The 23,851-nt window shown below is 45.9% G+C and overlaps 1 protein-coding gene across 1 annotated transcript in view; it reads right to left on the bottom strand.

Annotated features, from left to right (window-relative positions):
* pappaa (pregnancy-associated plasma protein A, pappalysin 1a) overlaps positions 1-23,851 on the bottom strand; it is a 285,790-nt gene that overhangs the window by 47,760 nt on the left and 214,179 nt on the right. The window contains exons 15-16 of the mRNA XM_078227597.1: positions 7,382-7,565; positions 2,889-3,099 (exon numbers count right to left, since the gene is read on the bottom strand). Coding sequence (XP_078083723.1) covers positions 2,889-3,099; positions 7,382-7,565 — 395 coding nt within the window. The remainder of the gene's footprint in view (positions 1-2,888; positions 3,100-7,381; positions 7,566-23,851) is intronic.

Genomic DNA, 23,851 nt, shown 5'->3' with positions numbered 1-23,851 from the left:
TCATCAGCTCCTTTATAATTCCACTGGAATAACTGGCTCCCTTAAAACCGTGTCAGAATCACAGAGCCATGAAAATATAAACACAGTGAAGCCTTATGTTCACATTCTTGCGAATAGGGTAACGAAAGTTACAATTGTAAAAACATTCCCGATTTCAATCGTAGCAGAAATGGAGAAATAAATTATAGACTCCTTACAATGCAGAAGAGGCCATTCGACCCATCGAGTGTGAACCGACTCTCTGACAGAGTATCTTATACAGGCCCTTTGCTCCACCCTACCTTTGCACCACCACAGATTTACCCTGCTAACCACCCGCCCCCAACTAATCTGCACATCTTGGGACACTAAGGGGGCAATTTAGCATGGCCAATCCACTTAACCTGCACATCTTTGGACTGTGGAAGTTTCCTTCTCCCACAATGCAATTCGATAGCAGTGGACCTGACCAGGCTCAAAGAAAAAACATTGCTGATAATTGTTTTCCTAATCCAGCATTGATTTTCTGCCAGAGCTGCCTACATAAGGATAGAAGAGGAAATATTTTTCTCTCATCCTCACTCTTTTTATTTTACTCTTTGCAAATGGTGGCACAGTGATTAGCACTGCTGCCTCACAGCGCTAGGAACCCAGGTTCAATTCCGGCCTCGGGTCATTCTCTGTGTGGAGTCTGCACGTTCTCCCCCTGTCTGCCTGGGTTTCCTCTGGGTGCTCCGGTTTCCTCCCACAGTCCAAAGATGTGCGGGTTGGGTTGATTGGCAATGCTAAATTGACCCTAGTGTCAGGGGGATTAGCGGGATAAATGTGTGGGGTTCTAGGAATAAGGCCTGGGTGGGATTGTGGTCTGTAGACTCGATGGGCTGAATGGCCTCCTTCTGTACTGTAGGGATTCTATGATTCTATGACATATGAATCTACTCTACAATTTGTCAATAAGTATTCCAATTGAGGTGGCAGAGACTTTAAAGATTGCTTCATTTCTGTGCACTGTTTTAAGAAGGATTTCTGCATTGCTGTTTCAATGCCATTCAGCACAACTTGTCAGTTGTCTATCTGCCTCCTTAGCTAGAGAAAAGACATGCCACAGGGAAGTAATAAGGTGCAAATTCCTTCACTGCAGACACTTGGTTTAAGAAAGCTGAGTCATATTTAATGTTGGAAAAGCATTGGCCAACAAGCAATTGGATTTCCATGCACTTCATATCCGAGGGACAATTCCGTGATCCTGTGGTTCCAGGTACGTTTGCAACTTTTGTAGAGTGCTTGTGATTGTGGCTTCCCTCTGGGATTGCAGAATAATGCGGCTTTTGCTACCAAATAAACCTGTTGGACTTTAACCTGGTGTTGTTAAACTTCTTATTGCAGAATAAGCCCAAGTACCATGTGGTAAGATTACGTTAATTGGCCATGCTAAATTGACGCTAAGTGTCAGGGGGACTAGCAGGGTAAATATGAGGTGATACGGCCTAGGTGGGATTGTTGTCAATGCAGACTCGATGGGCTGAATGGTCTCCTTCTGCACTGTAGGAATTCTGTGATGAAGTCCAGAGAAAACGGAATGGGCAGGTTAGAGCCACAGTTGCAACGCCTCGGCTGAAGGAGAAATTAATATAGGGTTTGAGTCCGACCTTCCTGATCAATTCGTTGTCCTACACAGAGCAAGTGTCAAGGAAACTTGGCAAAGAGAGCGAAAGGCAATTAGAATTCTCATTAGAAAACATCAAACGTCACAGCCACAGACTAAGGGGATAGAGGAAGAGCCTTTCAAACCAATAGGGGACGAGGAAACACCTTGTTTTATATTTCAGACAATCTATCAGATTCATTCCTTCCCATGCGTTTATTTAAATATGCATGAGGTTTTGGAAATGTTCACTGTGACTAGACGATAATCAACTCCAAACTGCGACAACAGTCAGTCCGGTCTCTCAGGATACATTTCTCCCCATTGTACAGTATTACTGTGCAAAATTCATGTTAGTATTTGATAGAAGAGAGAATTCCTTCAACGTTAACAGAAAAGAGAGCCTGTCCTTAGTTACCAGTTGTGAAACATGTTGTCGGTTCTGCTCTTTATAGCTCGACATACTTAACAAGCTAGCAGTATTTCCCAGACCAGTGGCTGATATTAATTAAAACACGACTTAGCCTCAAAGAGGTTACTGCAGATAACACATGCCAAATAAGGTAACGTCATTGGTGTCTGGCATCTAACTGCCAAAAACAATGCCATTTCCCTGGACATGTTTTCAACATTACAGCACTGGGCATTACATTTAGCATGCAAGCAAGTGTTTTTCTACATTCTTGTGGTGCAACATTAAAGGAAAACCCTAATTATTTGTTAGTTCATAACTCCAACACCTTTAACCAATTTTTCAGCTTGCATTCTGATGTAAGCAGTATCATGGATATCCACTTTGCAGGCGTAAAGAAAATGATAGTCTCAAAACAGGTCCCACAGTGAGGGGGTGGGGGGTATAAAACTTATCTTGGGCTGTCACGCAGAGCTGGCAATAGTGAGTCACCAACTCATATTGACATTTAACCTGATTTTTCTTTCTTTTTTTTGACCCATTTTGTCCCAAAAGAAAATCTGCCCAGAGTGTCAAAATAGGCCGCCAATTCGCTGCTGTCCATTTTATGCAACTGCCCCCAAACAAATTTTATACCTCACGGTGGTTCTGTTGAAGTGTGGTTCAGTTGAAATTTTAAGCTGGAATTTTACTGTCCCATCCGCCATGGGAATTGCAGCAGGCGAGGGGCGGACCATGGAAAGGTCTGTTGACCTCAGGCGGGATTTTATAGTTTTGGGATCAGTGAGGCCATAAAATCCCGCCCTTCAAATCTAGAACCAACACCAATCTGTCAGTGCGTGAGACACTTACTTCCTTATCTCTCTCGAGATGCTGGGCACGTGGTATCCTGGTTTGCATTTGTACTTGCACGACGAGCCAACCTTGTGCCCGTCATGTTGACACCGTGAGCTTTGAAGTCTGGCGTTGGCAACAGGAGGAGGAGCCAGACACATCAGTTCACAAAGGGACTCGGGGAAAGACCACAGTCCATCATCGAGGCAGGTTAGAGTGTTATTGGTCCCTGCAGAACAGTGCGTTGCATTAGTTCAAATTGAAGACTCATTTTTGGCACAATATTAAACCTCATTGACTAGAAACTAAAGCAACCTTGTTGGAATTGCTGGCACATGTATTTGGAAAGCAAATTGTTCACAGTATCCCAGTAACGCATATCCTGTACACGACATTACAAACCACAACTAAAACACTGTTTCACAGCACAAAATGTATCGAAAGACGTTCACTCACACAAACTCCATCCCAATTTCTACCCTTGAACCTTGGGTTGTTTGTTTTTGTTGGCAAAGCCACTCCGAAACTTGCTTAAAGTTACTCGCAATTAGAAAAAAAACTATTATTGTTGTTTTAGGCTGACAGGTTCCAATAAGTAATTTGTTGGCTTGATGCATTTGAACGTTTATTGAAAAAAATAATAAGGCAGGGGGTGGGGGAAAGAAAGCTTTCGGCTGAATGTACTGCTACTGGAAGGAAGGAGATTTTGTTTTTTCATATCTCTGCAGACTAAACCTGCTTGTTCAATTCAAAGGAACAAGTTTAATGCTCCAACTCCCAGTTGAGGCAAGAAATCTTCATGTCACTGATGGGAAGATGTTTGACTGTCCCCACATCATTGCTCTTTCCTATCCCTCAATGGGGCCCCCCTTACTCTCCTGTTATGTCCACAAGGCACAGCTAGACCCTGCTGAGTGCTGGCACGGGAGGCACTGCAGCTGAACCTGATCTTGTCCTCAACTGAACTCTGCGTACACACATTCTCCAACAGGAGACATGGTTGGCAACCAGGAACTGGAACTTTGCCTAGACCGAGGATGCAGTCCCACCGCTGCAATGTCTGCGATCAGCTAACTCCACAGGGGCTGAGGGCGATTTGTACAGTTCACTTTCCTCATTGAACGGGGCACCCCTAACCGTTTCACACAAAGCTGTGAGGTGAAGGGAATAGAAATCTGCAATTCTCTCCCACAAAATGTGATGGATGAAGCTCTCTTGACAAAAATTGATAGATTAGGTTGAGGCATCAAGGGATATGGAGGCAAGGCAGGTTAATGGAGCTAAAGCTCAGATCAGCCGTGATCTAACTGAATGGCTAGCAGGCTCAAGGGATTGAATGCTTCACTCCACGGGCGGCACGGTGGCACAATGCTTAGCACTGCTGCCTCATCGTGCCAGGGACCCGGGTTCGATTCCGGGCTTGGGTCACTGCATGTTCTCACCGTGTCTCTGTGGGTTTCCTCCGGGGGGCTCCAGTTTCCTCCCACAGTCCGAAAGAAGTGCTGGTTAGGGTGCATTGGCCATGCTAAATTCTTCCTCGGTGTACCCGAACAGGTGCCGGAGTGTGGCGACCAGGGAATACTTGCTCAAATTTATTTAACAATCTGTGATCAAATCTGCTAAAGAACTAACCTTGATTTCTGAAATTCTGTAGATGGACATTACATTTATTAAGTGGGATGTCGTGCACGTGATACGCTAGTTATTGTTCTGTACCATCCTTTGGCGAAGGTGGAATCAGGATATTGAATTTGATGATCAGCCATGATCGTAATAAATGGTGGAGCAGGCTCGAAGGGCCGAATGGTCTACTCCTGCTTCTATTTTCTATGTTTCTATGTTTTGGTGGCACACTGATGACTTTCATTTCATGCCTTGTGTTGTTCCTTCAGCTGCCTGGCTTCAATCAGCCAGTCATTTAGCAATCTCCCATTTCCTCAGTGAAGTCACGCATATGCAGGGAGATTTATTTTACCCCCTCGCTTCCTACACACACAAGTGGGCACCAGCAATCAACATCTTGAGGAACAGTCTTCCCACTTTACGTTTGGAGTCTGCACTCCGTGGACGGAATCTTCTGGTGCTACTGGAGGTCATGCCCGCTGGCTGGAGAGTTGGCGAGTGACCCACACTGCCTCAAATCGGGGAGGCCCACCAAACTACATGTCAATCAGGCAGTGCTGAGGCCAGTACTAGACCTTCCCTTTGCATCAAGAGTCCCGGGGCAGAAATCCTGGCTATTGAGGGCTACCAGTCAATTGTAGTTTTCCACCTTTCGTGCTCAGCTGCGCCACCCGGGGAGGTGGCAGCTGGAGCAGCGAAAGCACCCAAGGGAGTCCCTGGATTGTGGAGTGACCCAGGCCACAGGTAAGTAGGTGGGGCGGCACCAGGACAGCACGGTGGCACAGTGGTTAGCACTGCTGCCGCACAGCGCCAGGGACGCGGGTTGATTTCCGGCTTGGGTGTCTGTCTGCGTGGAGTTTGCACATTCTCCCCGTGTCTGCGTGGGTTTCATCCGGGTGCTCCTGTTTCTGCCCACAGTCTGAAAGATGTGCTGGTTAGGTGCATTGACCCGGATAGGCGCCGGAGTGTGGCGACGAGGGGATTTTCACAGTAACTTCATTGCAGTGTTAATGGTAGCCTTATTTGTGACTAATTTTATTTTATATCATATATGTCAAGTAATGAGGGTGGAGATGATGAGCTGGGAAGCTGCTGGGTGAGGGGTATGGGAGGGTTGGCAGGGTCACCCTTTCCTGACATCGAGTTCCTTGAAAAGGCTCTGTGTGCCTTTGGTCGAGGGGCACCGCCCCAGTGGTAACAAGCTGCCCGCGCAGTTGCACCGGTTCTTCACACTGCATGTGAACGGACCCAGCCACAACTGGGTTAATACCAGCAGGAGCAGGATGAGGCCCATAAGCGGTCATTAATTGACCTTAAAGGACAGGACCATGTTTCTTCCCAGCCAGAACATAATATTTTAAAGTTTATTTATTAGTATCACAAGTAGGCTTACATTCACACTGCAATGAAGCTCCTGTGAAAATCTACTAATCAAATCCCAGCCAAACTCCGGCACCTGTTTGGGTACACTGAGGGAGAATTTAGCATGGCCAATGCACTTAACCAGCACGTCTTTCAGACTGTGGGAGGAGACCGGAGCACCCAGAGGAAACCCACGCAGACACGGGGAGAACGTGCAGACTCCGCAGAGACAGTGACCCAAGCCGGGAATCGAACCTGGGTCCCTGACGCTGTGAGGTAGCAGTGCTAACCGCTCAGTCACCGTGTTACCCTTATTACTAATGACAAACTCTTATTACTAATATTGGGAGAGGCAGATATGCCACCATTCCGCCTAATTACATGCCCTTCCCACCTCCAAGTTCGCCACCAGTGAGAGCACGAGATTCCACCTCTTGTGTGGCACAAAATGTCTCCATTTGATGTTCATTTTGAACTCTTACAACCCTGCTTGCATTTGGGATATGCCAACAGAACCATAAAACAACAACGTAATTATTAATTTGGGAGCATTTTGGCCGTCGTTTAAATGGTTCCATTGCGCTCTTGTGCCAAATTTGTCTTAATTTAATTTGGAGGTTTATTGCCGGGCAACGACCCATAGTTTAGGACATCCACAAGTGCAGCAAGGGTGAGAGAGCAGGCTAGATGATCAAGATGTGTGTCTGCCTGCCTCTCAGCTGCTTAGTTTTAGTACTTCCACATCTGTGTGTGACCACCACAGATACGCGGTCTTGTCAGCGCCTAATAAAAGGAAATAGTCTTGTGGCTTAATTCAAAATCTGGCATATTCCGTGTTTTCTCTCTGTCCTCAGCTTAATCCTGATGGGAGCAACAAGATTAAAAATAATAAAGTTTAACTACACGTATAAAACCTTCAAACAGCAGAGAGAGGTTTCTTGGGCTTTGACTGCACGTCATTGGCTGTCGAAGGTGTGAGCGGAGGAGAAGGCAGCGATAATGGGCTGTAACATTTGTACCCATGTTGATGAATAATGCTTCCATGAACCAAAAGAATTTATCTATCCAACTGCCCCACTCTCCTCCCTCCCCAACCCCAGAATATGACAGCTAGAGGATCCAGTTGTCTGGATCCAAAGCTCAGTAGTTTGCAATGCAGTTTTATAGAGTAATCGAATCACCAGATGGTAGTATTTTTTTTATTCTAGTGGGGAGGCAAGACCTTGTCACTCACTTGTGTTAAATAAGCGCAGATCCTGCCCAGTGCATCAATCAGAACTCGCATTGTTGCTTCCAGGTTCATGTTTACCTCTGGCACTTTTATCACTGAGGATTGCAGTGACAGCCATTTAAGAATTGGGCCACTGCCTCAGGCAGCTGAAAACTGTCGACGTCAGAGCGACTCTTTAGAGGTGCAGCTGATAGTTCAGAATAAGGAGTTGAGAGCTCAGTGACAGTTGTGACTTTTTTTTAATGAGGGAACAAATGGATATACCCAATAATTTTCAAAGTACGTCTTTTCTTACCTCGTAGTTGAGCAGGGGGTCTGCACTGAAAGGTGCACTGCTTGCCAAAGGTGGTCCCTTCAGGGCAGGAGAAGGTGGCAGGGTAGACGTGATATTGATCAGGGATCCCGCAGTCCACAGGCTCGCAAAGCACTTGTTGGCTCCATTTCCCATCTGTGCAAGTGACTGTCGCCATGGATTCAGGCTGAAGACAGAATTCACACTGTCTTTAATTCATGAGTAGTAACATTTCCCAAGGTGCTTTACGGGACAGTTATCAGACAAAACTGAGCCAATGAAGGAGACGTTAAGATAGGTGAACAAATGCTTGGTCAAATAAGTTGAATAAGTCAAATAGGCAGCATCATAAAAAGGAGGGAGAGGTGGATAGGCAAAGAGCTTTGGGAAAAAATTTAGTTATCCTCAATAACAGCCTCCCATCTATTGACTCTGTCTGCACTTCCCGCTGCCTCAGAGAAGCAACCAGCATAATCAAGGAGCTCATGCACCCCGGACATACTCTCTTCCACCTTCTTCCATTGGGAAAAAGATACAAACGTCTGAGAACACGTACCAACCGACTCAAGAACAGCTTCTTCCCTGCTGCTTTTGAATGGACCTATCATATATTAAGTTGATCTTTCTCTACACCCTAGCTATGACCGTGACATTACATTCTGCACCCTCTCCTTTCCTTCTCCCCTTTGTACTCTCTGAATGATATGTTTTGTCTGTATAGCGTGCAAGAAAATATGTTTCTCCTGTATCCCAATACATGTGACCATAAATCAAATCAAAATAACAGGAGTTGGCTGTGGTGATTGTCCCTTTAAGGATCAATCTGCGAGTAAGGGTCACATGACGTGGGGAACCAACTGGGGAGCAGGATGGAGGGTCATTTTGGTAAGAGCGGGCTTCTGTACTCGGAGTCATCTCGGGAGCTGATTGCAGCCACGAAGCTGCAAGCCTCTGTATAGTTTTAACCTGTCAATAAATGAGTTGTCTTTTCCCTAACCTGGTGAGCGAGCATCTATCCATTGGCACTCAGCTGTGAAGCAAACGTCCTCTCAATTTTCAGCTGAGATATCGAAACCACACGAATTTCACCTTTGCTTTTTATGGAATTATCCTTTTTGCTTGACTGGTTTCCTGCCCTGTCGTGTATTGTCAGCTGTTTGTTTCCCTGGTCTAATATATTTTTATTTAATAACTCATTTTGCATTCCACTTTTTGAGTTTGTTAAGCACAGTAATCGAGAAACAGGGTAAGTTTAAAAAAAATGGGGGAGATGGCAGCATTAGAGACTGGATTGATAAACAAGTAAATTGCACATGCCTTACTCTGGATTCTCAGAATTGATTATGTATTAGGTAATTGCTGCAAATGTTTTGCTTAGTTTCTAACTTTTGTGTTCGCTGTGGTGAAAGGCAAGTGTTCTCTGTGCCTAATGTTAAACCTGGGTAGACAAATGATAAGAACTGTTGAGTACTCGGTATGTATTAATGATCTGATAATTACACATCTGTCTCAGTCATTTTAAGTGCTAGAATTATTTAATGATATCTTAAAAGAGATGTCCATTTAAATTGTAAAGTTACAGTAATTTGATCCCAGAAGCAAGGAGAAACTTGGGACTTTTTCTTCCTTGAAAGAAGGCATCAGAGAGACTATCTGAAAGAGGGGCAGAAGGACATGTAAAAAGGACACCCAAATGTGTCCTTCACATAGAAGGAATGGAGTGGTTTAAAACAGTAAGGGGTGGGTTTGTGTCAGAATACTTTTCTTCACATATCTGGAATTAACTCCCATTTTAATTTGTGGAAGTTTAAAAATCTTGAAATCAGTTAGCAGCCAATTGGATTCTATGTTGAAGAGAGAACATAAGAACATAAGGAGCAGGAGTGGGTCATCTCGCCCCTTGAGCTTGTTCCGCCATTCAATAAGATCATGGTGGCACAGTGGTTAGCACTGCTGCCTCACAGCTCCAGAAAACTGGGTTCAGTTCCAGTCTTGGGTGACTGTCTGTGCAGAGTTTGCATGTTCTCCCCGTGTCACTGCACCCTGAACAGACATTTTGTTCACACTGAGATATCCCTCTTGTCCATTTTTCACCTATTTGAATGATTCTGCAAATATGGGCAGCACAGCGGTTAGCACTGCTGCCTCACAGCACCAGGGACCCAGGTTCAACTCTGACCTTGGGTGACTGTTTGTGGGGAGTTTGCACCTTCTCCCTCACTATGTGTGGGTTTCCTCCGGGTGCTCCGGTTTGCTCCCACCGTTCAAAGATGTGCAGGTTAGGTAGATTGGCCATGCTAAATTGCCCCTTAGTGTCCCAAGATGTGTAGGTTAGATGGATTAGTCAGGTAAATGTGCTGGGATTACGGGGATAGTTTGGAGGCCTGGGCAAAATTCCCTGTCAGAGAGTCAGAGACCTGATGGGCCGAATGGCCTCTTCTGCACTATATGAATTCTATGACTCTGTGACCCTTGGATCATCCTCATTGAATGAACTGAGATCATTGGGTGGGGAACCTCCTACATTACCCTGTGATCGTCAAATAAAACTTACACCACATTTCTATTCTGGAGCATTTGTATAGTCTCCCAGCTGTTATATGCGCTTGGGGTGCCAACATCAGGAAAAACCTGGCATGGCCAAGTTCAGGTGCATGGAACTCATTGAAAACTGTGATCCAGCTGAGGTATCCCCCAAGGTGGAGGACGGTTCTGTGCAGCTAAGAGACGCTTAAAAGCACACGAGAGCCAATGTGTTATGCCAATCCATCTGATACCATTGGGGACTTCAGCCACTGAGGAGCCGCACTTCGATGCGTCCCGGACATTACACTCCCATGGAGAATTGGCATAGAGCTCAGATTACTCATTCGGGACAGCCCAATAAATCAGCAGATTATGTGTGCCAGCCACCGTGCTCTCCTCTTGTCTCCATTTACGTTTTCAAACTGATTGCTCAGGAAGCCGACAGATATTTTGGGTTAAAGCTGCCCAACTGTGGTACAGCTGTACTCCAGCGATATTGTTAATGGGCAACGGTGGTCTTTTGATAAGAGGTTCTCCTACTTGAAAAGCTTTAATTTATTAGGATGCTACTGGGACTTGATGGTTTGAGTTATAAGGAGAGGCTGCATAGACTGGGGCTTTTTTCTCTGGAGCGTAGGAGGCTGAGGGGTGATCTTATAGAGGTCTATAAAATAATGAGGAGCACAGATCAGCTAGATAGTCAATATTTTTTCCCAAAGATAGGGGAGTCTAAAACTAGAGGGCATAGGTTTAAGGTGAGAGGGGAGAGATACAAAAGTGTCCAGAGGGCCAATTTTTTCACACAGAAGGTGGTGAGTGTCTGGAACAAGCTGCCAGAGGTAGTAGTAGAGATGTGTACAATTTTGTCTTTTAAAAAGCATTTAGATAGTTACATGGATAAGATGGGTATAGAGGGATAACATTCAGTATCTGAGTTGAACATTGATGTGATGTTGGCATCAACACCACATAGACTCAACACAGTGAAAGACAGACCAGAAAAAAATGTCTCAAGCTGAGTGCAACTGTTTGCTGCAGTTGAAAGTTTAGGTACATTTTAAGATAGGTTCATTGGCCATGCTAAATTGGCCCTAGTGTCAGGGGATTCACAGGGTAAATATGTGGGAAATAGGGCCTAAGTAGGATTGTACTGGGGCAGACTCGATGGGCTGAATGGCCTCCTTCTGTATTCTAGGGATTCTATGCTTCATAGAATCCCTACAGTGCAGAAAGAGGCTATTCGGCCCATCAAACCTGCACCGTCAACAATCCCATCCAGACTCCAACCCCACATATTTACCCTGCTAATCTCTCTGACACTAAGGTCAATTTAGCATGGCCAATCAACCTAATCGGCACATCTTTGGACTGTGGAAGGAAACTGGAGCATCCAGAGGAAACCCACGCAGACACGGGGAGAATGTGCAAACTCCACACAGACAGTGACCCAAGGCCAGAATTGAACCGGGGTCTCTGGTGCTGTCGGGCAGCAATGCGAACCACTGTGCCACCATGCTGCTCCCATGCTCCCAAGAAGTAGATCCTTAATTCCAGATATTTTTTACTGAATCCAAATTCCGCCATCCACCACGGTGGGATTCGAACTCGGGTCCCCAGAACATAAGAACATAAGAAATAGGAGTAGGAGTAGGCCATCTGGCCCTTCGAGCCTGCCCCGCCATTCAATAAGATCGTGGCTGATCTGAAGTGGATCAGTTCCACTTACCCGCCTGATCCCTATAACCCCTAATTCCCTTACCGATCAGGAATCCATCTATCCATGATTTAAACATATTCAACGAGGTAGCCTCCACCACTTTCTAAGTGGAAAGAATCTCTCCACCTCTACCCTATCCAGCCCCTTCATTATCTTATAGGTCTCTATAAGATCCCCCCTCAGCCTTCTAAATTCCAACGAGTACAAACCCAATCTGCTCAATAGCTGAGTTTCTGGATTAATAGTTGGCACAGTGGTTAGCACTCCTGCCTCAAAGCACCAGGGACCCGGGTTCGATTCCCAGCTTGGGTCACTGTCTGTGTGGAATTTGCACGTTCTCCCCGTGTCTGCGTGGGTTTCCTCCAGGTGCTTCAGTTTCCTCCCACAGTCCAAAGATGTGCAGGTTAGGTGCATTGGCCATGCTAAATTGCCCCTTGGTGTCAGGGGCGACTAGTTAGGGTAAATGCATGTGGTTGTGAGAAGAGGGCCTGGGTGGGATTGTGGTCGGTGCCGACTTGATGGGCTGAATGGCCTCCTTCTGCACCATAGAATTCTATGATTCTAGCAATAATACCAAAAGGCCACTGCCTCCCCCGCCCCTTGGCAATTGATTCATATACAGCTCTTTCGTGTTTAAGAATTGTGTCATGGCTACCTAATTTACCTAGGTTGTTTGATGCACTTTAATAAACAAGTCAGCTAGATGATTGGTAACATGAGAGTTTATCCCTATGGCCCACCCGATTGAATGAATCTGTCAAAGTCATTAAATCATACCGTACACTGGAAGGCCATTTGGCCCATTGTGCTTGTGCTGGCTCTTTGAAAGATCTATCCAATTAGTCCCACTTCCCTGCTGTTTGACCAAGGCTCTGCAAAATGTTAACCGATCTATTCTTTTTTTCAACCAGCTGGCATTTTGCTTCTTGTATTTTCTCTTTGATCAGCAGAATTTTAGTTTCTTGGCTCTCACTAAATAACTTACCACTTTCAACTTGGAGTGGATCACAAAACATTTTTTTCCAAACAATGATATTCCTTTATATCGTTCATTTGCCTGTCTGTGGATATTCCAGCCCCTCAAACATCCACTGCCTCTGGTGCTTGCGGCCAATTAACAACACTTTCGGAAGCGGTGAAACTGTCCTGTGGAGGTGTCACAAATCACTGGTACCCTTTCCTCAAGGTGGCAGGTCATTAAGGCTCTCACACTTCAAGGATGTGACATGATGTCAACCCTCAATGGCAGAAACATGCCTTCAGATGTCAAACCCCTCAGAAACCAAATGACGAGCACTAGTGTAAAACGTGGATTGTAATCTCGCACTGAGGGGATCGTTTTAACTTTGCCCAGCAGTCAGGAAACTGAGTGTGGCGAATAAGGGATTCTCGCAGTAACTTCATTGCAGTGTTGTTCATGCAAGCCTAATTGTGACACCAACAAATAAACTTTGAACATTCAATACTGTAATAGTGGTGGGTGAACTGGAATCCTCTCTAAACTGAAGTAATACATTCTCAGTTCATAGAATCATAGATTGAATCAAAGGGTGGGATTTTATGATCTCGCTTGGGCTCGACTGAAAATTCCCCCTCCCCCACCCCCACCGAGGTCGAAGGAGATTTCCGTTGTCGGACCCTCGCCCACACTGATTCCGTGGTGGGCGAGGTGGTAGAGTTCCATCCATAGAATCCCTACAGTGCAGAAGAAGGCCACTCGTCCCATTGAGCCTGTACCGACTCTCCAAGTCCTATCCCTGTAACCCTGCGCATTTACTATGGCCAATCCATCTAACCTACATATTGAGGAGAATTAAAGAGAACATGGCTTCAAATAGTGTAGCCCTTCAACATTTAGTGGCATATAATGATAGAGTTTTTACTACCAAACATTTGACAAACTTAAGCATAAATGGTATTATAAATGAAGGGGGGGTGGGGGGCGAAATCTTGCTGCCTGGTTTGAGTGTATTTACCCTCGCTCCCTCCTTCTGCATAGAACTTACCGAATGCCAAAGTTCCCAATTAGGGCATTGATATGTGACTGAGCCACAGAGCCTAAGAGTGTCCCAGATTTAATGCCCAGTTTGTGTTAAGAGCATTTATCTTGGCCAGAGTGGCATGATAACTGGCATCACCAGCCTCCAGCTAGAGAGGGGAGTATCAGCCCAGGTGTTTGTGTGCGGCAGAGTTTTATGAGCTCACCAGTTTCTGCATGCTGCAGCTTTGAAACTTCAACATTTAAGACAGCGCAGTGAAAACTGCAGGCGTGAACTCTAACACGAGGAAGGTGTCCAAATTCTGCTGGTAAACCTAGCCATATAAAGTCAGCTGCTTGATGTCAACACGCTACGCTTGCCTATCCATAAAGCTGCCAAAAACTGTTTTAATCCCCTTGGAGGTCTGTGGAGATCGCAAACTGTTTCCTAACTGAGCGGGAGCAGAGTAAGCACGCTGCTATCTGTTCTTATGCCGCAGTCACCACTCAGCTTGTGAAAGCAGTCCTGCATGTTTTGCTCTCCGCCAACTGCCCACCCCCCCCCTCACCTGTCCTCTGTCCCCAGGATGTGAATGAGACCATTAACCTGTCACATAAGGAATGCCGGATGCCAGTTTGCATCTACCCACTCTGTAGGATGACGCAATCAAACATCAAGCTGCACCGACAACAATGATCCTTCCCACGGTGACACAGTGGTTAGCACTGCTGCCTCACAGCGCCAGGGACCCAGGTTCGATTCCTGGCTTCGGTCACCGTCTGTGCGGAATCTGCACATTCTCCCCGTGTCTGCGTGGGTTTCCTCCGGGTGCTCCGGTTTCTTCCCACAGTCCGAAAGATGTGCGGGTTCGGTGGATTGGCCATGCTAAATTGCCCCTTAGTGTTTGGGGGACTAGCTCGGGTAAATACATGGGTTTATAGGGATGGGGCCTGGGTGGGATTGTGGTCGGTGCAGACTCGATGGGCTGAATAGCCTCCTTCTGCCCTGTAGGATTCTATGGTTCGATAATAACTGATACCAATCAGTACAGCTATCAGGAAACATCGCATGCGCAAACTGAGCTCACAGGTTAATGAACTGTATCCATTTCTCAAAAGTTTCATTCATAAAAATGTACACAAAAAATGCCTCCCTCTTGTATTTCTTCAAACATTATCCTTTCACCTCGGAATTGGAATTTAAACCTAATGCACCTAAGAATGATAATTCTACTCCTCTCCCTGGTGACTGCAGGGTGTTAACTGAAGTGAATTTAGGTGCACTCAGTCAAGTTATTGGTGAAATGATCAATATGAACTGATTTTTATAAATTTATGTTCTGACCTAAGCTTTTACTGAGTTAAGAATGCAGTCCCTCTGTGTCGTTATCTTGTGCTCTGAACACTGAACTAAACTAATAAAACAATTGATCTTGAACGGACTGGACTGTAGCATTTTTATGTCGCTTTTAAAGGCTCAATTTTGCCTCTCTCTAGGTCCCTCCACTGTCTTGTCAGCTGGTGGCGCTTTCCTTAACCCTTTCCTATCCTTCTGTTTGCAACCTCTCCCAGACAAATGCAATGGAATCCAAATCAGCAATGCCAATTATATCTGCCCAGTTACTGAATTATGCCAAATCTTGTGCTGTCAGTTGCAGTGTTCTCCCAAATGTTAATGAAAACGGATTTGCCTTAGCCAAAATGAAAGATGGAGAAATAAAGAAACTCTTCTGCAATTTAACTTTTAAACGTCAGTAAAATAAGTGATTCTTGGAAGGATTGAACAGGAAGGTCCATAGAATCCATACAGAGCAGAAGGGAGCTATTCGGTCCATTGACTCTGCACCGACTCTCTGAAAGAACACTCTAGCTAGGCCTACTCTGTTGTCCTATCCCCATAACCCCGCGTATTCATCTTAGGTAGTCTGTACTACAAAGATGTGCGGGTTAGGTGGATTGGCCATGCTAAATTGTCCCTTGCTGTCAGTGGGACTAGCAGGGTAAATGTGTGGGGTTATGGGGATTGGGCCTGGGTGGGATTGTTGTCGGTGCAGGCTCGATGGCCCGAATGGTCTCCTTCTGCACTATTAAGATTCTATGATATTAATCTGCCTAACCTACACATACTTGGACACTGAGGGGCAATTTAGCATGGCCAATCCACCTAACCCGCACATGTTTGGAATGTGGGAGGAAATCCACGCAGACACGGGGAGAATGTGCAAACTCCACACAGACAGTGACCCAAGCCGGGAATTGAACCCGAGTCCCTAGCGCTGTGAGGCAGCAATGCTAACCACTGTGCCACCGTGCCGCTCATGTTCTCATATTCCAGCGTTCAGATAAGACAAAAAAGTGGCTTCTGACTTGTCATCGCACTAAATTGTAATAACATCACACTGGTGGGGCAGGCTCTGATCAAACCCATCCTAGTAAAAAGTCTCACAACACCAGGTTAAAGTCCAACAGGTTTATTTGGTAGCAAAAAAACCACGAGACAAACCCATCCTGTCAGCAACTTTGGTTTTAAGACATTGGGGCATAGTTTTTAAAGACAATTTAGCATGGCCAATCCACCGAACACGCATGTCTTTATCTTAAGGTGAATATGCGGGGTTATGGGGATAGGACGACAGAGTAGGCCTAGCTAGAGTGTTCTTTCGGAGAGTCGGTGCAGAGTCAATGGGCCAAATAGCTTCCTTCTGCTCTGTATGGATTCTATGGACCTTCCTGTTCAATCTTTCCAATGCAAGAAATTAAAAATAGGAGACATTCCTCCTTTCCCACCTGAACACCCCCACACAGAACACACAATCTCCCCCCCCCTCGCAGAACATCCTCAAATGGAACCCCACCCAAGGAACACTTTGCCCCAACAGTGCCAGGAGGCAGTGCCCAGTCATGAACCTCTCCCCCCCCCACTCCCGACTCCCCCAAGTGATGGACTAATCTGAATTCCTCTGATGTGTTCTGCTCGCCAGGTGTGGTGTGCACGCTGGGAGACCTGTCACGATTCACGTTGGTGTGCCCTCATGCTGTCGTGAATGGACAATGTAATGGTGGGGATTATTAGGCGTAAAGACATTTTACAAGTGTTCAAATTGGGATCCCCACATTCAATGTAGGGATTCCCGTTACATCACTAGTGGAGAAGCGGGCAGGGCGGGGTAATTGAAATGGGAAATCGCACTGGTAGAAACCATGTTTTGGGGACTTCTGCATGATCTCGCCCCTCTTGAAAATGGGAGTGGAAAATTTCTCCCCCCGCACCCCCGCTACCTCATTGTTTGAGATTAGCACACAATTGGTTTGTTTGTAGTACAGAAAAGCTGTGGCACGGTGGTTAGCATTGCTGCCTCACAGCACCAAGGATCCAGGTTCTATTCCAGCCTCGGGTGACTGTGTGGAGTTTGCACATTCTTCCCGTGTCTGCGTGGGTTTCCTCTGGGTGCTGGGGTTTCCTCCCACAGTCCAAAGATGTGTGGGTTAGGTTGATTGGCCATGCTAAATTGTCCCTTAGTGTCGGGGGGACTAGCGGGGTAAATATACGTGGGGTTGCAAGAATAGGGCCTGGGTGGGATTGTTGACAGTGCAGACTCGATGGGCCAAATGGCCTCCTTCTGCCCTGTAGGTTTCTATGAATGATTCTATGAATGTGTGGAGTTATGGGATAGTTCGTAGGTGGGATTGTTGTCGGTGCAGGCTTGAAGGGCTGAGTGGCCTCTTTCTGTACTGCAGAGATTCTATGATTTTTACGTCTGTTGTAGCTTTAGAAATGGATCTGTTTCTGTAAGGTGGGGCTACGATTTCATTTATTGAGCCATTCTTCACTGGGTAGTTCTTGAGAGGTTTTTCTATGATGTAGTTCTTCCAGTTGGGGAGGGGCCCTGCAGCAAGAGCATTGTGTAAGTCATTTGTTCATTGAAGCTAATGTAACTAATGGATATAAAGTCCCTGGCTTGTGAACTGTTCCAAATTCCGCTTCTCGCTGGGATTATCCAATCGTGGAATTGCCCCTTTAGGTAGTGGCGTTGAGAGATAGTAAACTCAAACTGATTTTTTCCTCGCTTTCCCACCCCATTCCCTGAAGCTGGAGAACTCATAATGCTTCTCCTGCTGACTTGGTTGACATCAGTTCACACACTGAGGTTGAAATGGTGGAGCTCCCCAGTCAGTAAAGCTGAGCTGTTCACATACTGACTGATCCATTGAGGAATCCGGGTGGGAGGCAGTCTTTGCTGCTGTTAATCCAGCTTGTTCTCACTGTCAGGATCCTTCCAGCCAATTCCCCCGCCACGGTCATCAGTCTTCATTGTTCGCAGAAGGCAAAGAAAAAAACAGCAATAGACAGAAAAAGGACAAATTTAAAGAAGTCGGCTTCTCTTCATGGTGAGATGCTCGCCTCCAAAAGGGGCTGGTGAAATTTCCCCTCTTAACAGTTCCACCTCAGACTGAAGTCAAACCTTTGCTGTCACATAGTGCGAGACGCAAGAGCATATTTCACATCAGAGGCGATGGTCGGGTGGTATCATCACCAGACTATTAATTCAGAAACTCAACTAATGTTCCAGGGACCCGGGTTCGAATCCTACCACGGCAACTAGTGGAATTTGAATTCAATAAAAAAAATCTGGAATTAAGAAACTATTGATGACCATGAAACCATTGTCAATTGTTGGAAAAACCCATTTGGTTCACCAATGTTCTTCAGGGAAGGAAATATGCTGTCCTTACCTAGCCTGGCCGACAAGTGACTCCAGAGCCACAGCAATGTGGTTGACTCTCAACTGCCCTCTGAAATGGCTTAGTAAGCCACTCAGTTCATGGGCAACTAGAGTTGGGTAATTTATGCTAGCCCAGCCAGCGATGCCCATGTCCCACGAATAAATTAATGAATAAGTAAAAAAGATTAAATGCAAATCTGACGACATTAATTGTTAATAGAGCGGCACGGTGGCACAATAGTTAGCACTGCTGCTTTACAGCACCAGGGATCTGGGTTCGATTCCCGGCTTGGGTCACAGTCTGTGCGGAGTCTGCACGTTTCTCCCCGTGTCTACGTGGGTTTCCTCCGGGTGCTCCGGTTTCCTTCCAGAGTCTGAAAGACATGCTGGTTAGGTGCATTGGCCATGCTAAATTCTCCCCCAGTGTACCCGAACAGTCGCCGGAGTGTGGCGACCAGGGGATTCTCACAGGAACTTCATTGCAGTGTTAATGTGAGCCACTTGTGACACTAATAAGTAAAACTTTGCTTTCAGATATTTCCTGCTCAGCAGCGTATTTGCTGTTCCGTTAATCACCGCAATGCACAGGCTGCCATCGGCACTTTGCAATTCATTGGATGTCAGTTTGATCTCGGGCTGTAAGATGGGATTTATCAAGCTGTCCTCAGTCGGGTTGGTTGTTGGTTAATTCGTGACACTGTGCGTGAGTATTTTCCTTCTTTAAAAGTTTTTCAGCTATGTTCCACTTCAAGCATTATTTAAACTACCACTGGCTACCATGGCTCTAATTGAATACAGACGCTGCTGTTGTTTCAGGGAGAGGTTATGAACCCCTTTATTAAAATCCAGGGTTGTTTGCATTTCCCTCCATCCACACACACGCACCTTGGGGCAAACCTTTAGGAGAGTGGACAGGGCAGGCACTCTGACTCCTTAGAGAATAGTTTCTCCCGAGGGGGTGCGCACAAAAGCAGCGAGGACGGCGACCCCGCCCTTGGATCGCACAACATGGCACGGTGGCACAGTGGTTAGCACTGCTGTCTCACAACGCCAGGGACCCGGGTTCGATTCCCAGCTTGAGTCACTCTCTGTGTGGAGTCTGCACGTTCTCTCCATGTCTGCATGGGTTTCCTCCGGGTGCTCTGGTTTCTTCCCACATTCCAAAAGACGTGCTGGTTAGCTGCATTGGCCATGCTAAATTCTCCCTCAGTGTACCCGAACAGGTGCCGGAGTGTGGCGACTTGGGGATTTTCACAGTAACTTCATTGCTGTGTTAATGTAAGCCTACTTGTGACACTAAGAAATCAACTTTAAACGCCTGTCTTCCATCTGCTGTGACGCAGATGATATTGGGACCAATCCAAGGGAATGGAGGAGTAGAAATCTGTCTTGGGGTGGTAGTGCGAGCGGCGGTGTGCAATAACGTGTTGTTAAATGGCCTGACACTCCATTCCAAGCAGAGGGTACGACAGGCATCCCATACAATACTGCCCAAGGTGAACTTTGCTCCCTTGTATGCATTGACCGACATGCAAGCAGTCCATGGACATCTCGCATAGCTGCTCCTTTATACCGCTACACACACACACACACACGCACACACACACACACACACACACGCACACACACACGCACGCGGTTTCCTTTTCTGTGGTCTTGTTAGCACACCATTTCATTTATTTCTTCCCTGCACCACATCATTTGCATTCAAGAGGGAAGGAGAAAACGTCGTAAAAGTGGGCAATAAATACTGTGACACTTACAGTGAAATTCATTAGGAACGTTGAGGGCTTTTTTTTTTGTTGGAGGAACTGAGTAATTTTCCTTTGTAAGTACTCTGTAATATATAAGTGTTCCAAGGGCTGTTTTCCACAGACTCCGAGAGTGCTGACTTGTGGCTTGGCAACCAGACAAGGAGCAGCCGGGAGACAGTCTTGCTGTTCAAGAGAGTGCACAGGATGGCACAGTAGCCCGGTAGCTGTGTTTACATGGGCAAGTTGTGCCTCAGGCAAAGCCAAACACAATTACAGAACACAGTTAACAAAGATGTACTTTCTCAGAATTCATTCAAATTATTTGAGCCAAAACAGCTTTAATTTCAGAATTCTGAGGGAATGCAAAATTAGAGGGGGTATACATACCTCTCGGGGGGGTGGAGGGGGTGTGGGGTGTGGAATTACAGTGGGGGTGAGGAACGAAAATGGAAATAATGCATGATTTACACAGGGAAACTATTTTGAAAGAAATACGGGATAAATATGCAGATTCGGTGTGCTTTAGTAAACACTCGTGCTGTAAATCTATTTTGTGCTTGCTTCCGTGACAAGAGTTGGGCAGGCTACCCATTTGTCCTACGTTCACCCCTCTCCTCTCCACAAGCTGTTGCATTTCTGCCTTCCAGTTCAGGACCGTGGCTTTATCTTTGCCTTTTTGCTATGCTGCAGTGGTCAAATTTACCCGATCGCCTTCAAGAACGGAAGGTGAAAACACGTGCCCTCGGGCTGCAAAGAGCCAAATTCAAGTGTGTCACCTTTTAAAGTGGATTTTTAACTGACTATGGGGACAACATTGGGCCCAATTTAAAATCTGGGCAACGGATTGGATTTTGACTTGGGTTAAACTCAGGTCCATTGTGCTTGTGACTGGTCTGAGCTGATTATCTGCTGAGTCCAAGCAACTCTGTTGAGCCTCGAAGCAGACTAGGAGGTGTTATTTCTGAGGAGGTACATTAATAGATTTGCAATGATCAATGAGAATGTTTCCAAACTGTATTAGGATACAAATTTCACTAACTTGTCCCTTCAGGAGACAATAGAGTCCCACTGTTGTGGAAATGGCAGCACTTGTGCATCATGGTGGCGCAGTAGTTAGCACTGCTGCCTCACTGCGCCAGGGACCCGGATTTGATTCCTCGCTTGGGTCACTGTCTGTGTAGAGTCTGCACGTTCTCCCCATATCTGCGTGGGTTTCCTCCGGGTGCTCCGGTTTCCTCCACAGTCTGAAAGAGGTGCTGGTTAGGTGCATTGGCCATGCTAAATTCTCCCTCAGTGTACCCGAACAGGTGCCGGAGTGTGGCAGCTAGGGGATTTTCACAGTAGCTTCATTACAATGTTAGTGTAAGCCTACTTGTGACACTAATAAATAAAACTTTGACTTTACATTTGATTGTACAGCAAGCAGAGCGGCAGAGGAAAGCGTGTGTTGGGGATGGTTTTTAAGTCATAGTTCTGGCTTAGTTTTTATCTATGTGACCTTCTCCATTATCTGTGCTGAAATTGGTCAGTGATTGCAAGACAATTTTGACTGAACTGCCTTCATCTCCCAAACTGTAGTGTCTAAATTACCATCTGGGATTGTGGTGGATCTGAAAGCCACCACATATTGCGCTTTAGAAATTTAGACTCGAGAAACCCCTGCAGCTATTTTGAGGTCAGTCTGAAGACTGATGTGCTAACACCACAGCGAGAAGTCCTATCATTTGACAGTAGCTGCAGCAGCCACGATTCGCCCTGCCTCATAAGACCTGCATTGATTTGGCCCCTTTCGCAATGTCAGGATTTCCCAAGGTGCTTTAAAATCGAAGCAATATTTTTAAAGTGAAGTCACGTTGTAATCTAGAAAATCTGTGAGTGACACAGTGGGACTTGAAACACAGCACAGCTTATTTGATGATCAACCGTACACCGTACTTCAATGAAATGGACAATGATAATCCACAATTTTAAACATCAGATTAATGTCATTGCTGATCAGCGTTGCACAGTGCTTTAAGAGATGAAGGTGACACTGAGTTGTGTGCGGGAACGAAACACATCCCCTCCACATTGAAACAGAATATATTACACGGACAAGCACCAGGGAATATTATCAATGCTGTAATCTAATATCAGATAGCAGATCTGAGCTCTTCAAATAGATCTCTGTCTGTACATCCCTCCCCGGTATTGACTTAATTGACGGTGGCACAGTGGTTAGCTCTGCTGCCTCACAGCTCCAGGGACCTGGGTTCGATTCCTGGCTTGGGTCACTGTCTGTGTGGAGTTTGCACATTCTCCCCATGTCTGCATGGGTTTCCTCCAGGTGCTCCGGTTTCCTCCCACAGCCCAAAGATGTGCAGGTTAGGTGCATTGACTGTGCTAAACTCTCAAAATCGTAGAATCCCTACAGTGCAGAAGGAGGCCATCCGGCCCATCGAGTCTTCGCCGACCACAATCCCACCCAGGCCCTATCCCCATAACCCCGTGCATTTACCCTTGTTAATCCCGCTTACACTAAGGGGCAATTTAGCATGGCCAATCCAATTGCCCCTTAGCATCCCGGGATGCATAGGTGAGAGAAATTAGCGGGGTAAATATGTGGGGTTACGGGGTTAGGGTTTAGGTGGATTATTGTCAGTGCAGACTTGATGGACCGAACGGTCTCCTTCTGCACTGTAGGGATTCTGTGATTTCTATTTAAACTCTTTCTTTTTTCCTTAATTTTCATTGTCAAGTTGCGACTTGAATTCAACAGAATGCTTCTGTGGCTTATCCAAGATTCAAAGCAATTGCCAGCGAATGATTCCAAAATTAGGATCAATGTTTTGATATGATATCTTCCTGACTGCCTTAGATATCTTGGCTGAGGTGAATTATAATGGTTCAATTGCACAAGATCACTGCTGTAAGAGAGACAAGACAGTTCTCAGTCCAAAATAGAGGACATTCATTATCCTTTCTTAAAAGAAGGATTTCTTTTCCCGAAAGCAGTGTTCCTTCTGTATCTACAGACCTATTAACCTTTTGAAGACCATGTTGCATTTTTGCTGTTTTGATTATTGCCTATGTACACAATATATGGTCTTGTCATTCCAATTTCTGGTGAAGCTTCAAACTGACTATCAGAATTTATAGAATCCCTACAGTGCAGGAGGAGGCCATTTGGCCCATCGAGCCTACACCGACAGCAATTCCTCCCAGACCCTATTCCCGGAACCCCACATATTTACCCTGCTAGTCCCCCCTGACACTAAGGGGCAATTTATTATGGATAATCAACTTAACTCGCACATCTTTGGAGTGTGGGAGAAAACCGGAGCACCCGGAGGAAACCCACACAGACACGGGGAGAATGTGACACAGGCAGTCACCCGAGGCTGGAATTGAACCTGGGTCCCTGGTGCTGTGAGACATCAGTGCCACCGTGCTGCAGATTTTCTCTTCCTCAGACTTGCAGCACTCTTTAATTCTATTTCCATTTTTTCAGATTTCTTAATTTTTCCTTTTCAAACAAGGGTTCTGCTCACCCCTCCAGCCATTCTTTGTTGAGTAGCATTAAAAGTGTGTTTATTTTTGTTCTGACAGACCAGCCTGTCAATTGAGAGATTTAACATCTTGAAATAAAATAGCTTTTCTTAACCATCTTTTGGTTGAGACATTACTGCTGGGATTTTCTAAGCCCTGTCCGCCACTGGGATCTTTTTGTCCGACTGGAAGAGAATGGACTTTTGTCTGGTCCACTCCATCCCTTGTGGTCAATCCTGCCATGGG

This window comes from Mustelus asterias, chromosome 13 (assembly GCF_964213995.1).
Source record: "Mustelus asterias chromosome 13, sMusAst1.hap1.1, whole genome shotgun sequence".
In the NCBI taxonomy this organism is placed as follows: domain Eukaryota; kingdom Metazoa; phylum Chordata; class Chondrichthyes; order Carcharhiniformes; family Triakidae; genus Mustelus; species Mustelus asterias.
The sequence above is the reverse complement of the archived record's forward strand: the minus strand, read 5'-3'. Positions and strand labels throughout refer to the sequence as shown.